This window comes from Aphis gossypii, chromosome 1 (genome assembly GCF_020184175.1).
Source record: "Aphis gossypii isolate Hap1 chromosome 1, ASM2018417v2, whole genome shotgun sequence".
NCBI classification, from domain to species: Eukaryota; Metazoa; Arthropoda; class Insecta; order Hemiptera; family Aphididae; genus Aphis; species Aphis gossypii.
The window spans coordinates 10,070,218-10,086,768 of NC_065530.1; the positions used below are offsets into that span (position 1 = coordinate 10,070,218).

Sequence of the window (16,551 nt, forward strand, 5' to 3'; positions counted from 1 at the left end):
ATTAATTATTAAAAAATGTTTGAAAATTAAATACAATATTATACATAACACATTAATTCTCTTATCTTTTTATCTGTTAAAAATAGAAAATCCATAAGCAAAAGTTTTTCTTTACAAGTCCTCAAAGTTGAAATTTTAAAAAATTCTTCAAAATTTCGAAAACTTCAAACTATTTTGTAGCTAAAACTGCATAATAAAATTTTTAAAGTTTATACACCTAAAATTTTAAAATTCAATACAATGTATTAAAAAAGTTTTACTTATAAGAATAACAAATAAACATGTTGATTGTAATTCCAACAAAAAGGTTTATGAGGTGTTGAAATTTAAATTTTAGGTATTTTTTAGGTATTTTTTGAAGTTAGAAAATAAATGAATATATTATATACACCTGAATTAGTATTTTAAAGCATTAAAAATATATGCTAGGTTGAAAAAAAAATCATAAGAAATTTATGTTACAAAAAAATCAACGACAATTCAAAGATAAGTCTTCTTTTAATTAAGATTTATGTTATGCTTTTTTCAATTATTTCAATCACATAAAGTTAAATATGAATAAAGTTTAACTTGTAACTAAATGTTTATTATCGTGTATCTATGTTTTAAATTAAATTTATACATTATAAACAATTCATAGATGCACACAATATGTTACTATGTTATTTTTTTGTTACGCAATATTTTAATACGCTGGCTTAAATGTAAGTTGTCGATTTTCCCAAAATAAAACATTCTGTTTGTTTATAACTAATACACTAAATAATATAAAGATTTCATAATTTATATTTGCATTTCACATTTGACGTGTTACTCATAAAATATAATTTTGATTAATAATATTAAATTCGAGTATCTACTTTACATTGATTATTAAAAGTTTGTAGAATTTATCAATTCTGTTATAATAGTAAGCAATATTGGACAATTGTTTAAATTGTAAGTATACATTCCGTAAAAATACAATTTATCTATCTCTGCAAAATAACGGTCCGTGATGTTTCGTTCCGTTTATTTACAGTTATTGATTCTACGGTCCGTTCTATTATTTTCCGTAATTTTACATGCGTCCCGCGGAAAATAGAAAACAATAACAAAATCAAAATAAATTTGTTTTACAAAAAACACAACAACTCAAAGAAGTCTTCTTTTAATAAATATTTATGTTATGCTAAATTAAATTACTTCAATCACCCAAAGTTAAATACGTAAAAAGATTAACTTGTAATTAATAATTTATTATCGTGTATAATGTTTTAAATTAAATTTATATATTACTAGCTGACCCGACACGGTGTTGCCGTGTATTAAGTTCTTTTTTTGCATTTTCGTATGTCGTGTATTAGTTTTTAATTTAATTGTATTGATGGTGCTAATATTACTTCAAATTCTCAATTTAATTGTGTGTGTGTGGGAGTGTTATAGATTCATTGAAAACATACATTTATAGGCCAAGAATATTATTATATTTTTTTTATTATTATTAGCACTTTCTTATATACTACATTGGTTGTTTTTCCACTTGGGGCAAAAATGACTAAATGTAAATGTATCAACACATAAATCAGATTTTTAAGTAACAATTTTATAAACCACAATTATAAATCCCCAATTGAGCAACCCTTTAAAATGCGAATTTTGAAAAATCCTTTCTTAGTGCGCCACTACATTGCTTAAGGAAACTCTGTACAAAATTTAAGGTCACTACACCCAGCGGTTTGGTCTTTACTGATTATTAAAAGTTTTTGGCATTTATTAATTCTATTCTAATAGTATGCAACATAGGAAAATTGTTTAAATTGTAAGTAAATATTTAATTATTTCAAGAGTGTATTTTTAAATTCGTTTAAACTTAACGTAATTTGAGATTCCGTACAAATACGGTTTATATAATATCTCCGTAATGTAACGGCCCGTTCTATTATTTTCCGTTAATTACCGTGATTTTACATGCGTCCCAGAAAAAAAGAAAATAAAAGAAAAATAAATTTATTTTACAAAAAACTTAACAACTCAAAGAAGTCTTCTTTTAATAAAGATTTATGTTATGCTTAATTCAATTAATTCAATCGCCTAAAGTTAAATACGTATAAAGCTTAACTTGTAACTAATTATTTATTATCGTGTATCTATGTTTTAAATTAAATTTATATATTATAAACAATGCATAGATGCACACAATATGTTACTATGTTATTTTTTTGTTACGCTATATTTTAATATGCTGGCTTAAATGTAAGTTGTCGATTTCCACAAAATAAAACATTTTGTTTACTTGTAACTAAGAGACTAAATTATATAAAGATTTCACAATTTATAATTGCATTTATATCCTGTTAGACAAAAAATTTCGTCAGTACTATTTTGAACGTTCAACCGTAGACATCTGCAGTATAAAACAAATTTAACTCGTCTTTATATAAAAAATAAAGAATTCATAACTTATACTTGCATTTCACATTTGACGTGTTACTCATAATTAATTTTGATATTTAAATTTAAATCGAATATTTAATTCGAGTATCTACTCTTCTTTTGGCATTTATCACTTCTCATCTAACAGTAAGCGATATTAAACAATTGTTTAAATTGTAAGTATACGTTTAATTATTTCAAGAGTGTGTTTTTCAATAATCAAACTCGCCTACGTAACTTTACACAGAGATAATTACTAAAATGTACTATTAACCTACTTTTATCAGTTAAATCAAAAATTGTATTTGTTTGAAGGTGCTATTTCAATTGTGATTAATCTATTCAAGATGCATTTTTTTCAAAAAGTTAAGACATGGTCTTCAGCTTTAAATTCGTTTATTCAACGATTACTAGGAATCCTGTGTTTATTCATTTTGGACAACAAACACATGACGATGATATATATCTCGACCAACGTCTGGCTGCTATACGTGGCACGTCTGATCGCTGGATCTGTGAGTATATCTAACGGGCAACTGTCCTTACCTTAAACGGCAGGAAGACGAAATTTACACTTATTGATTTTTTATTCCAACTGATATAACATATTATTCATAAATACGTCATTCAAAGACTTATCTTCGATATTTAATCGTAGAATAGTCTACAGTAGTGGAAAATGTATTTGTATTTTTGATAATAGTTCAATTAGTTCCATTACTATAAATTATAGAGTGTAATGTTGAATATAACTCATGACAATACTATAGATTTAAAATATATACTTGTACACACTCAATGTAATTACTGTATTTTTTTCGCCATTTGATGCATTTTACTTGAATGCGCTATCTCACTATCTGTATAAAAATTAATAACTGTTTGTGTAGGTAATGTGATGTAATAATATGTAAAATAGTATTTTTATAATAAATACGCGCAAGCATCAATATTGTATACCCGAAGCGCCGTATTATATATTTTATTTTTTATTATGTATTTTCGTTTGTCATTTTATAATAAATATTATAATATGATCACAAATAACAGTAGCTATCAAACTACTATTTTTTATTTTATAAAATCACATATATTGTTTAAGGCAAAATTAATAGTATAAATATAAAGTTTGGATATCTAACTTAAGGTATATTAACTAATTTACGTCACAGGTCATATATTTTTTCAAGTCGTCTTTACTGGCACTAAGGGCCGTTCGACGAGAACGTGAGCCTCGCGAAGTCGCGGTCGACGCCACGGCTAGGACAATTGAAGCTCGTCTCGACGCTCTCGAGGAAGCCATACGCCAACTGTCAAGTCAGTTAGCGTATTTCAAGCAAAAACAAGAGCCAAAAAACCCCACAGAAACAATTCAATCACAACAAACACCTAAAATCAACCCGTCCTCATCATCATATTGCTACTACCACCTTCAGTTCGGTAAAGAAGCTAGAAAGTGTGGTAGTAACCTTTGTATGTTTACTCCTAAGCGGATAAGTCAAAATTATAGGCTTCAAAAGAAAATTCACCTACCCGTGCTCTGATTGGAGAGATTATTTGTTCAGACAATAGTTAAAAATTAAAATCAAAAATACTTTTCCATGCTTTCCTTCTTTAATATTAAATTGATATCTATATTGTAAATTGTTATATAAATAAAACAACATTTATCAAGAAAATATAATTTTTATTTTTGTTAACTGTGAAAGGTCAAATTTTAAGTTCAAAATTTAAAATAATACCTATACTGTTTCTAAGGTGAAGGAAAAAGAATTTAGCTTTAAAAAAAATTGTTTTTTCAATATTCATCTATTCATGATTTTCAAGGAAAAACGGGAGCACATTGATACATATCGGTTCAAAATCAAACATTTAAGAAGTTAAATGTCTGATTTACTTCTATAAACACAAAGTTTTTCTTCTTGAAGGTCTTGATTGTCTATAAAAAAAAATAATAAAATAATATTTATGAAAATGAAATGAATGAGTAAATATTAAACATTAAGATTAAGAATATAACCTCCAAAAATTTAAAAATTTAAATTATTTTCGAGACATAATATTTTACCATTTTATTAAATCAACTATGGCTTATGTATTTTTTACGACGTATACATTACATTTGGTTAAAATAAATTGTTATGCTTAAGTAATATTAAGTCTTTTACCCCATACTAAAAACTTAGTATGTCAAATTTTTTCACATTTTTTTATGTCAACGTATCATTCGGTTCATCGGTAGCTCACTGTTTTATACGTCTATTACGTCTTCTTACATAGACCGTCGAGACCATCGGTGACTGTATATCAATGTTTTATGATAATCCATGTGTTTATCGTTTGTCATGATCGTGTTTATTCATTTCGTTTTTTTTTTCGTTTACGTTTTCGTAGGCGTAACTACCAAAGAAAAGACTGAAGCGAAATTATCTAAAAGGTATGTACTAATATAATATTAATTTAATGAAATATTTATCATTTATACTATTTACAATAATGTAATATTATAATAGTTTAATATGGTATATTCTTATAAGTTATACGTACTATTGACAATACCTAGCTACTATAGCTTAACTATTTTAGTATAACATTTTATGGTAATACAATTGTTGTATAATCCATTGTATTTTTCAATTTCCTTCAACTGCATATATCTAACAGTACCTAATTATTCATTGATTTTTAATATTAATTAATAAATGTACCTACTAATAATTATAATAATATCTAACTAAAATTAAGCTAATTATTGTAGCATTCGGGTGCGATATTCTAAAGTGTTCCATTTCCAAAATATTAAAACAAAAGTTGAGTTTATGACGCATCTTAACAATGTGTAGAAATTAAAAGGGAATTTTAAAATTGTATTTGTACAAAAACATATTAGTTCTCCAGTTGGTTTAAACTATTCTACTTAGTTAGTTCAAAATTACTAGAAATGTAGGAATGCTATTGATTAAAATTCATCAAAATACAATATTCATTATTATAACAATACTTAAAAAAATATTACCAAAACAAATAATTACATTAATTTGTAAATTATACTGAATTCAAGCTATATGGCATTATAATTTTCTATTACTTTTTCCCTAGTTATAATGTACCTAATACCTATTTATACAATGTTTATTTTAAGTAATCATAAATTATTATTCTAAAATACATTTGTTATGATTGAAAAAAAATGAAGCTCTTAAAAATATTTTTTATAATTTATAATTGTTGATATTTTGTTAACATTATAATCATATAATTATATATAATATACACTTATCTATCTTGAAAATTGTTAATTATACTTATACACTTGTTTAAAATATAATATGTATAATACTCTTAATTTTTTTAGAGCATAAATTAGAATCTGTTGAAAAACAAGTTGTTGGATTACGTTATTATCACAGAATCTACTATTAATACAGAAGAGGAATTTCAAACATTGGAAGCAAAATTAATTAACCGTGATCAAAACCATAAATTTAGGTCTCAATATAAGTACCTAAGTGATATTTTTTATATGAACATTTTTATACATTGTGTTGAAACTTAATAACCTAAAGCATTTTTATAGTTTCATGTAACGGTTCAAAATATTCATTTTATAATTTAATTTTAATTTTTTATTTTCAGATTGTTGAAATTACAATATAGTCAATGGGTAAAGATATAAAACATTCAATTAAACGTATTAACACATGTCATAACAAATTGGATATTCTGGCTAAATACTCTAGTTTAACTACTTTTTGGATATTACACATATTTATTTATCTACTACAATAAATTCAAATATAAAAAATATTATTTTGTGAGCCTCATAGGTTTTTTTAAAATTATTTTTTACCTAGTATATTGAGAATAAGAGAGTTTATATGGATTATTCTGAATATACAATTTATGCTATGTTATGCATTTGTAAGACATAACAAAGCATGCAAGTATAGCATTTTTTATAATGTTAATAATATTATTATTATTATCAAACAATTTCAAAAAAGTAATTTTATTTTATTTTATTTTTTGATACTTAACTAGAATTTGTTTGTTTTAAATATTTTATTTACCTAAGTATAATAGTTTTCAAAACAGTTTAAAATAATTTATCATTTATTATAAAATAAATTGATGTCATTTATTACATCGATTACACACATAAGTTTACAATAATTAATTTTTATTATGATGAAAAAACTAGAATTTAATTTATTTATTAAACACTATTATTATTTAATTTTATACAGAAATAGCAATGTTTTGTACATTTTGGTTAATCTTAAAGGAATATTTTTGTCCTAGATTTGAACATAATGTTTGTGCTATATCATAGTATATTACAACAAAAGTATAACGGAATTATATAATGGCTGATACCTTTTATTAAATTATTAGTAATGAAAATTCAGCTGTGAATAATATATTTAATGCATATTGAATATAAAATTTAAAATATAAATCCAGTAATGGTTAAATATTAATATTAAATATTATGAAAATGTTGATGAAGCAATGTTATTTTAATAATTTCTGAATGTTAAAGATTATACAAGCAATATTCATTCAAGATTATTTTCAACATCCATTTAATACTGATACAAAATATCTATGTATGATTGTAAATTCAATATTAAAAAAAGCGGGCAAATGAGTACCGCTCTGCTGTACATTAGGTGCCGTATGGATCATTATTATATATTATAGGAGTGTTAAATTTGAATCCAATGATAGTTATCATTGTATACGAAAAACGATTCTGAACGAAGATGATTTGTCAGCCTAGGATATAATTTCTAGTGGTTGGTGAAAAAGGTGGTTTATGTTTTAATTGCCTGAATACAACAAAATTTAAGTTCTTTAATAATAATTGTAAGCTAAACTTATGAAAAACCTTGTATTAAATTTTCAACTCTTAGCTACATACACAAAATTTTTATGAAATATACCTACAAAATAATTTGCAAATATTCATGGTTTTGACGAATTTTTGTCAATATTTGAACTTCAAATGCTAATAAAAAAAATTGTGCCTATGTATTCTTATAATTTTTTAATCACTATAATAATAACTTATGAGGAACTTTGCATTAAATTTTCAAGTATTTTGATAGGGCCAAAAAGATTTAATCGACACAAAAAAAAACAATTTTCAGAAAAATTGAAAATTTCAGTTGTCTATAAATAGCTCAAAAAAAGTCAAAATATTTTGAAAATTAAATCACGTAAAGAAAACGCGAATCTTAACAACTGGTAAAATTGTTAAGTATCTACGACTTATACTTTTTGAATAATAACAAATATTTAAAATCGTTTGAGGATAAATCGTTATCGTTACGCTATTTCGTTAAAATTTAAAATTCAAACGCACTTAAAATTTTTCCTATAATGATGCTTCGAGTTTTCTCTATAGATACTTGAAGGTAAACTTATGGAAAACTTAGTGTTGTATTTTTAAACCTTAGTTATAAACACAAAAAATTTTATGATTTTTCAACTTCAAATGATTTGCAAATATTCATGCTTTTGACGAATTTTTGTCAAAATTTGAACTTTAAATGCTAATAAAAAAAAATTGTGCCTATGTATTCTTATAATTTTTTAATCACTATAAGAATAACTTATGAGGAACTTTGTATTAAATTTTCAAGTATTTTGATAGGGCCAAAAAAATTTTATCGACACTTCAAAAATATTTTTTCAGAAAAATTGAAAATTTCAGTTGTCTATAAATAGCTCAAAAAAAGTCATAATATTTTGAAATTTAAATCAAGTAAATAAAATGCCAATCTAAATAACTGGTAAAATTTTTAAGTATCTACGACTTATACTTTTTGAATTATAACAAATATCAAAAATCGTTAGGTTAGGTTAAACCGTTATTTAACGCGGTTTTGTAAAAATTTAAATTTCAAACACTCATAAAAATTTTTTGTCTGAATCCGGTAGAGTTTTTTTTACAGATATTTGAAGATAAATGTATGGAGAACCTTGTACCAAATTTTCAAAACTTAGTTATAAAAGAAAAAAAATTTATGATTTTTCAACTTCAAAATTACTTGCAAATTTTCGCGTTTTCGACAGATTTCGTAAAAATTTGAACTATAAACTCTTATAAAAAAAAATTGCGACTAACGATTTTTAATTTTTTTCAGCTACAATAAAAACAACTCATAAGGAACCTTGTATTAAATTTTCAAAACTTTTTGGTCATCCAAACATTTTTTATCGACACTTTAAAAAAAATTTCTCAAAAAAATCGAAAATTTCAGTGGTCTATAAATAACTCAAAAAAAGTCAAATTTTTTTGAAAATTTAACTATATAATTATATATTAATATATTAACATTTGGTGAAAATTTCAAGTATTTTCAGTGATTAGTTTTTGAATTACAACCATAAAAAAAAATCGATTTGGTCGAAAACTGGTTTTGCGTAAAAATTGCCGTTTTTCCGTCATTTTTTTTTTGTTTTTCTCGATTTTTTTGAAAACTGTTGGAAAATGTTAACTTTTTACCTCTATAATGCACCAAAGATATTCACTTTTACATCGGAAACCACCCCCATAGTATGAAATCGGAGCATTATTTTGACTAGTTATGCTGTACACAGACACAAAAAAAAACACACATCATTGTAAAATCAATACATTCATCATTCCTTCAGAATCTAATACATAATTTTAGGTGGCCAAATAAAATTTCGGATATATTGCATGTATATTAAAAAAAAGTACATTCAACTCGCATATGATATCCACTCAATTTCATCATTTAAAATCAATTGTCCATAAAATATCGAAACAACTTTTTTTTGCTATCCGTACCACAATTGTAGGTTTAGACCTAAACGTTCAGTGTTTTTCCCAAGATCAATTGTACCTCTGAACGATTGTACGTAGCTCTGTCACGTGTCAAAATGCAAACAAAATCTATTTGTGCTAGCCCCAGGAGACGCTTAAGGTGGCTTATCCAGAAATATTCCTATATCATTTAATGAACATATACGATACAACGAACCAATAATAATAAATTTAATATTGTCACCGTGTTTGATTTTAAATATTACCTGGACTGAGTGACTCCATGTTTCATGGGATGTTGGATGGGTTGAAATTAAATTGTTAGAAAATTAATTATTATATTTTAACCATGGTTCAGTTACAGTATCTATAATCATCGATAAAACCATTGATTAAACGCATAGTATAGATTTCCCGAGGTTTATAGATAATATAGATTATAATATATACACCTTGTAAAACGTAGATTGCTCACTGATCGCGATTATGCATTGTGCTAAATTTAAATTCATTTATTGACAATAGAAAGCGTTTGTAGTTAAAATTAAAATAATAATTCGACCGGCGGTAGCGGTTTCGTTAGTGTATCGCACATTAACACATCCAAAGAGACTTTTTAATGTTATGAATGGTTCAGCCTAGTGGCGGTTCTAGCGTATGGGCAGGATTGACAGCTACCATTCCATTATTTCTGGTGTTCCTTATTTTAAAAATTACAATAATTAATTTTGTCATATCATTAAAATATTTTAAATTTTGAATTAAGCTAAGCACTATTGAATTGGAAAATAAATAAATCACCTAGTATTTTTTTCATCGCTCGAAAGTATTAGTATCAATATTCTATATTCCGTAATTTGACGGTCCGGGATTTAACGTTTGTTTTCTATTTAATTTTACGGTGGTGCGAAGTATGATGGTCCGTGCGTATAGACTTTACGTAATTCGACATTCCGTAAAAATACGGTTAATCTATCTCCGTAATCTGACGGTCCGTGATATTTCGTTCCGTATATTTACAGTTAATAATTTTCTTCGTTCCGTTCTATTATATTCTTCGTGATTTTACATGCGTCCCTGAAAAAACAAAAGAAAAACAAAATCAAAATAAATTTGTTTTACAAAAAACCTAACAAGTCAAAGAATTTTTCCTTTAATAAAGATTTATGTTATGCTTAGTTCATTTATTTCAATCGCACAAACTTAAATACTTATAAAGCTTAACTTGTAACGAATTATTTAACATCGTGAATCTATGTTTTAAATAAAATTTATATATTATAAACTATTCATAGATGCACACAATATGTTACTATACTATTTTTTTGTTACGCAATATTATAATACACTGGCTTAAATGTAAATTGTCGATTTTCCCAAAATAAAACATTTTGTTTGTTTATAACTAATACACTAAATAATATAATGATTTCATAATTTATATTTGCATTTCACATTTGACGTGTAACTCATAAAATATAATTTTGATTAGTAATATTTAATTCGAGTATCTACTTTTTATTGATTATTAAAAGTTTGTGGCATTTATCAATCCTATTCTTATAGTAAGCAATATTGGACAGTTGTTTAAATTGTAAGTACCTATATATTTATTTATTTCAAGAGTGTGTTTTTAAATTCGTTTAAACTTTACGTAATTTGACATTACGTAAAAATACGGTTTATATAATATCTCCGTAATGTAACGCTCCGTTCTATTATTTTCCGTGACTTTACATGTGTCCTGGAAAATTGAAAACAAAAACAAAATTAAAATAAATTTATTTTACAAAAAAAAAACCACTCAAAGAAGTGTTCTTTTTTTAAATATTTATGTTATGCTTAGTTCAATTAATTCAATAACCTTAAGTTAAATACGTATAAAGCTTAACTTGTAACTAATTAATTATTATCGTGTATGTTTCAAATAAAATGTATATATTACTAGCTGACCCGATAGTGCTAATATTACGTCGAATTCACAATTTAATTTTGTGTGTGTGGGTATGTTAAAGATTCATTGAAAGCACATAAGCACAATTTTTTTTATTAGTATTTGAAGTTCAAATTTTGACAAAAATTCGTCAAAATTATGAATATTTACAAATTATTTTGTAGGTAAAAATCATAAAAATGTTTGTATAGGTAGCTAAGAATTGAAAAATTAATACAATATTTTCATAAGTTTAGCTTACAATAATTATAAAAGAACTTAAATTATGGTGTATTCAGGCCATTAAAACACAAACCACCTTTTTCACTAACCACTGGAAATTATATCCTATATAGGCTGAAAAATCATCTTCGTTCTGAATCGTTTTTCGTATACAATGATACCTATCATTGCATTCAAATTTAACTTACCCTAGTCCAAGGTCCACCCCACCCTCTATTGTACAGCAGAACGATACCCACTTGCCCGCTTTTTTTTTATTGATTATTAAAAGTTTGTGGTATTTATCAATTTTATTTTAATAGTAAGCAACATAGGACAATTGTTTAAATTTTAAGTAAATATTTAATTATTTCAAGAGTGTATGTTTAAATTCGTTTAAACTTTACGTAATTTTACATTCCGTACAAATACGGTTTATATAATATCTCCATAATGTAACGGCCCGTTCTATTATTTTCCGTGACTTTACATGTGTCTTGGAAAATTGAAAACAAAAACAAAATTAAAATAAATTTATTTTACAAAAAAAAAAAAAACCACTCAAAAAAGTATTCTTATTTTAATAAAAATATATGTTATGCTTAATTTAATTAATTCAATCGCCTAAAGTTAAATACGTATAAACCTTAACTTGTAACTATTTATTTATCATCGTGTATCTATGTTTTAAATTAAATTATATATTATAAACAATGCATAGATGCACACAATATGTTACTATGTTATTTTTTTGTTACGCTATATTTTAATATGCTGGCTTAAATGTAAGTTGTCGATTTCCACAAAATAAAACATTTTGTTTACTTGTAACTAAGAGACTAAATTATATAAAGATTTCACAATTTATATTTGCATTTATATCCTGTTAGACAAAAAATTTCGTCAGTACTATTTTGAACGTTCAACCGTAGACATCTGCAGTATAAAACAAATTTAACTCGTCTTTATATAAAGAATAAAGAATTCATAATTTATATTTGCATTTCACATTTGACTGTCTTGGTATTCATAAAATATAATTTTGATTAATCATATTTAATTCGAGTCTCTACTTTTCTTTTGGCATTCTAGCATCCTATTCTAATAGTAAGCAATATTGAACAATTGTTTAAATTGTAAGTATACATTTAATTATTTCAAGAGTGTGTTTTTCAATAATCAAACTCGCCTACGTAACTTTACACAGAGATAATATTACTAAAATGTACTATTAACCTACTTTTATCAGTTAAATCAAAAATTGTATTTGTTTGAAGGTGCTATTTCAATTGTGATTAATCTATTCAAGATGCATTTTTTTCAAAAAGTTAAGACATGGTCTTCAGCTTTAAATTCGTTTATTCAACGATTACTAGGAATCCTGTGTTTATTCATTTTGGACAACAAACACATGACGATGATATATATCTCGACCAACGTCTGGCTGCTATACGTGGCACGTCTGATCGCTGGATCTGTGAGTATATCTAACGGGCAACTGTCCTTACCTTAAACGGCAGGAAGACGAAATTTACACTTATTGATTTTTTATTCCAACTGATATAACATATTATTCATAAATACGTCATTCAAAGACTTATCTTCGATATTTAATCGTAGAATAGTCTACAGTAGTGGAAAATATATTTGTATTTTTGATAATAGTTCAATTAGTTCCATTACAATAAATTATAGAGTGTAATGTTGAATATAACTCATGACAATACTATAGATTTAAAATATATACTTGTACACACTCAATGGTAATTACTGTATTTTTTTCGCCATTTGATGCATTTTACTTAAATGCGCTATCTCACTATCTGTATAAAAATTAATAACTGTTTGTGTAGGTAATGTGATGTAATAATATGTAAAATAGTATTTTGATAATAAATACGCGCAAGCATCAATATTGTATACCCGAAGCGCCGTATTATATATTTTATTTTTTATTATGTATTTTCGTTTGTCATTTTATAATAAATATTATAATATGATCACAAATAACAGTAGCTATCAAATTACTATTTTATATTTTATAAAATCACATATATTGTTAAAGGCAAAATTAATAGTATAAATATAAAGTTTGGATATCTAACTTAAGGTATATTAACTAATTTACGTCACAGGTCATATTTTTTGTCAAGTCGTCTTTACTGGCACTAAGGGCCGGTCGACGAGAACGTGAGCCTCGCGAAGTCGCGGTCGACGCCACGGCTAGGACAATTGAAGCTCGTCTCGACGCTCTCGAGGAAGCTATACGCCAACTATCAAGTCAGTTAGCGTATTTCAAGCAAAAACAAGAGCCAAAAAACCCCACAGAAACAATTCAATCACAACAAACACCTAAAATCAACCCGGCCTCTTCATCGTTTTGCTACTACCACCTTCAGTTCGGTAAAGAAGCTAGAAAGTGTGGTAGTAACCTTTGTATGTTTACTCCTAAGCGGATAAGTCAAAATTATAGGCTTCAAAAGAAAATTCACCTACCCGTGCTCTGATTGGAGAGATTATTAGTATATTCAGACAATAGTTAAAAATTAAAATCAAAAATACTTTTCCATGCTTTCCTTCTTTAATATTAAATTGATATCTATATTGTAAATTGTTATATAAATAAAACAAAATTTATCAAGAAAATATAATTTTTATTTTTGTTAACTGTGAAAGGTCAAATTTTAAGTTCAAAATTTAAAATAATACCTATACTGTTTCTAAGGTGAAGGAAAAAGAATTTAGCTTTAAAAAAAATTGTTTTTTCAATATTCATCTATTCATGATTTTCAAGGAAAAACGGGAGCACATTGATACATATCGGTTCAAAATCAAACATTTAAGAAGTTAAATGTCTGATTTACTTCTATAAACACAAAATTTTTCTTCTTGAAGGTCTTGATTGTCTATAAAAAAAAAATAATAAAATAATATTTATGAAAATGAAATGAATGAGTAAATATTAAACATTAAGATTAAGAATATAACCTCCAAAAATTTAAAAATTTAAATTATTTTATTTATTTACTGTAAGTTGTCGATTTTCCAAAAATAAAACATTCTGTTTGTTTATAACTAATACACTAAATAATATAAAGATTTCATAATTTATATTTGCATTTCACATTTGACCTGTTACTCATAAAATATAATTTTGATTAATAATATTAAATTCGAGTATCTACATTACATTGATTATTAAAAGTTTGTAGAATTTATCAATTCTGTTATAATAGTAAGCAATATTGGACAATTGTTTAAATTGTAAGTATACATTCCGTAAAAATACAATTTATCTATCTCTGCAAAATAACGGTCCGTGATGTTTCGTTCCGTTTATTTACAGTTATTAATTCTACGGTCCGTTCTATTATTTTCCGTAATTTTACATGCGTCCCGCGGAAAATAGAAAACAATAACAAAATCAAAATAAATTTGTTTTACAAAAAACACAACAACTTAAAGAAGTCTTCTTTTAATAAATATTTATGTTATGCTTAATTAAATTATTTCAATCACCCAAAGTTAAATACGTAAAAAGATTAACTTGTAATTAATTAATTATTATCGTGTATAATGTTTTAAATTAAATTTATATATTACTAGCTGACCCGACACGGTGTTGCCCGTGTATTAAGTTCTTTTTTTGCATTTTCGTATGTCGTGTATTAGTTTTTAACTTAATTGTATTGATAGTGCTAATATTACTTCAAATTCTCAATTTAAATGTGTGTGTGTGGGAGTGTTAAAGATTCATTGAAAACATACATTTATAGGCCGAGAATATTATTATATTTTTTTTATTATTATTAGCACTTTCTTATATACTACATAGCTGTCCCACCCGGCGTTGCCCGCGCAAAAGTTACCTCAGGTGAAAACCGAGATTTTTTTTATATTATATTAATAATAATAATAGGCGGCCTATTAATAATAGCTGACCCGGCAGACTTCGTATTGCGTACTTCGTTTTGCACTTCGTTGCCCGTTAAAAATGCCAATTCTATATCACTCAGACTTTGTTCAATACGGATTTTAATATTCGATGGATGATGTTCTAGATTTATCTTAAGTTTTCTGTTGCCCGGAATAAAAATTCTGATTCGCAGCACTGCAGCAGTATATTATCAGGTAGGCAATCTACCTGCGGTAGATCGCGGACCTAGTGCTGTTTGTACGTAAATGTATGATTTAACTCTAATAAAGTACCAAAGTTATACTAAGTTTTACATAATACGGTAGATTAATATAATCAATTAATACATAATCCTAACCTAGGTTTTGATTCTCGAAAATCTTGAATAACCCGGCTTTGACCGTGTACATTTTTTTGTGTTACCTACTATAACTTTTATTTTTTCAGTTTATATTTATTACAGTCTGCTTTTAGATGTTATGTTTATCCTTGGTTGCCCATGTATTGTAATATTGTAATGGCAGGCACCATCACCGATAATTGGTACAACTATTTGAGGTGTCAACATTCCATTGACAAAAATGTCTTCAATCGATGACATTTTTAAAAAAAATATTCAAACAATTAATAAATTGAATAAATATAATATTTTCAATAATTATATACAAAGCTAGAGTAGCTATAGTAACAGCTAGAGGCTCACGACTTATATTATTGATAATAATTATAATTTTAGATAAGAATTAGAAATAACCGTACATAAACTGGGGTGCGTATACGAAGACGCATTAATAATTAATATTCGAAAATAATAAGTAAAACACCTAAATGCGTAGGGTATTTTACGACTTCATGTTATCATGTTTTTATACATAATAATAATATTTAGCTGTAATAATAAAGTGATAAATGTGTTAACACATAAATCAGGTTGTTATAGCAACCATTTATAAACAAAAATTATAAACAAAATTTCCATCGTAAATCTCAAAATCCCCGTTTGAGCAACCCTTTAAAATGAGAATTTCGAAAAATCCTTTCTTAGTGCGCCTATACATAGTAATAAGTACATATCCTGAAAATTTCAAATAAATCCGTACGGTAGTTTTGGCTGTACGTTGATCATTGGTAAAGTATACTTTCTCTTATATATATAGATTGGTTGTTTTTCCACTTGGGGCAAAAATGACTAAATGTAAATGTATCAACACATAAATCAGATTTTTAAGTAAAAATTTTATAAACAAAAATTATAAATGTAAAATT

The 16,551-nt window shown here is 25.8% G+C and overlaps 2 protein-coding genes and 1 long non-coding RNA gene across 5 annotated transcripts; 2 read left to right on the forward strand and 1 right to left on the reverse strand.

The window, feature by feature from the left end:
* The first annotated feature begins 741 nt into the window (after nt 1-741).
* Nucleotides 742-3,977, forward strand: LOC126549419 (uncharacterized). Its single transcript, XM_050198546.1, has 3 exons — nt 742-939; nt 2,731-2,930; nt 3,588-3,977. The coding sequence occupies exons 2-3, from the start codon at nt 2,763-2,765 to the stop codon at nt 3,957-3,959; spliced, it is 540 nt and encodes a 179-aa protein (XP_050054503.1). The 5' UTR covers nt 742-939; nt 2,731-2,762; the 3' UTR covers nt 3,960-3,977.
* On the forward strand, nt 2,278-14,020 carry LOC126549417 (uncharacterized). 3 transcript variants are annotated; one of them, XM_050198542.1, is made up of 3 exons: nt 2,278-2,591; nt 12,647-12,846; nt 13,505-14,020. In XM_050198542.1, the coding sequence occupies exons 2-3, from the start codon at nt 12,679-12,681 to the stop codon at nt 13,874-13,876; spliced, it is 540 nt and encodes a 179-aa protein (XP_050054499.1). In that variant the 5' UTR covers nt 2,278-2,591; nt 12,647-12,678; the 3' UTR covers nt 13,877-14,020. The 3 variants fall into 3 exon arrangements, with proteins under 3 accessions (XP_050054499.1, XP_050054500.1, XP_050054501.1); XM_050198543.1 differs by lacking the exon at nt 2,278-2,591 and adding an exon at nt 10,654-10,808; XM_050198544.1 differs by lacking the exon at nt 2,278-2,591 and adding an exon at nt 12,373-12,505.
* Nucleotides 3,685-13,861, reverse strand: LOC126549421 (uncharacterized). Its single transcript, XR_007603531.1, has 2 exons — nt 13,722-13,861; nt 3,685-3,804 (listed from the first exon to the last, which is right to left on the reverse strand). It is a non-coding gene; the product is annotated as an uncharacterized LOC126549421 (long non-coding RNA).
* Nucleotides 14,021-16,551: the final 2,531 nt, after the last annotated feature.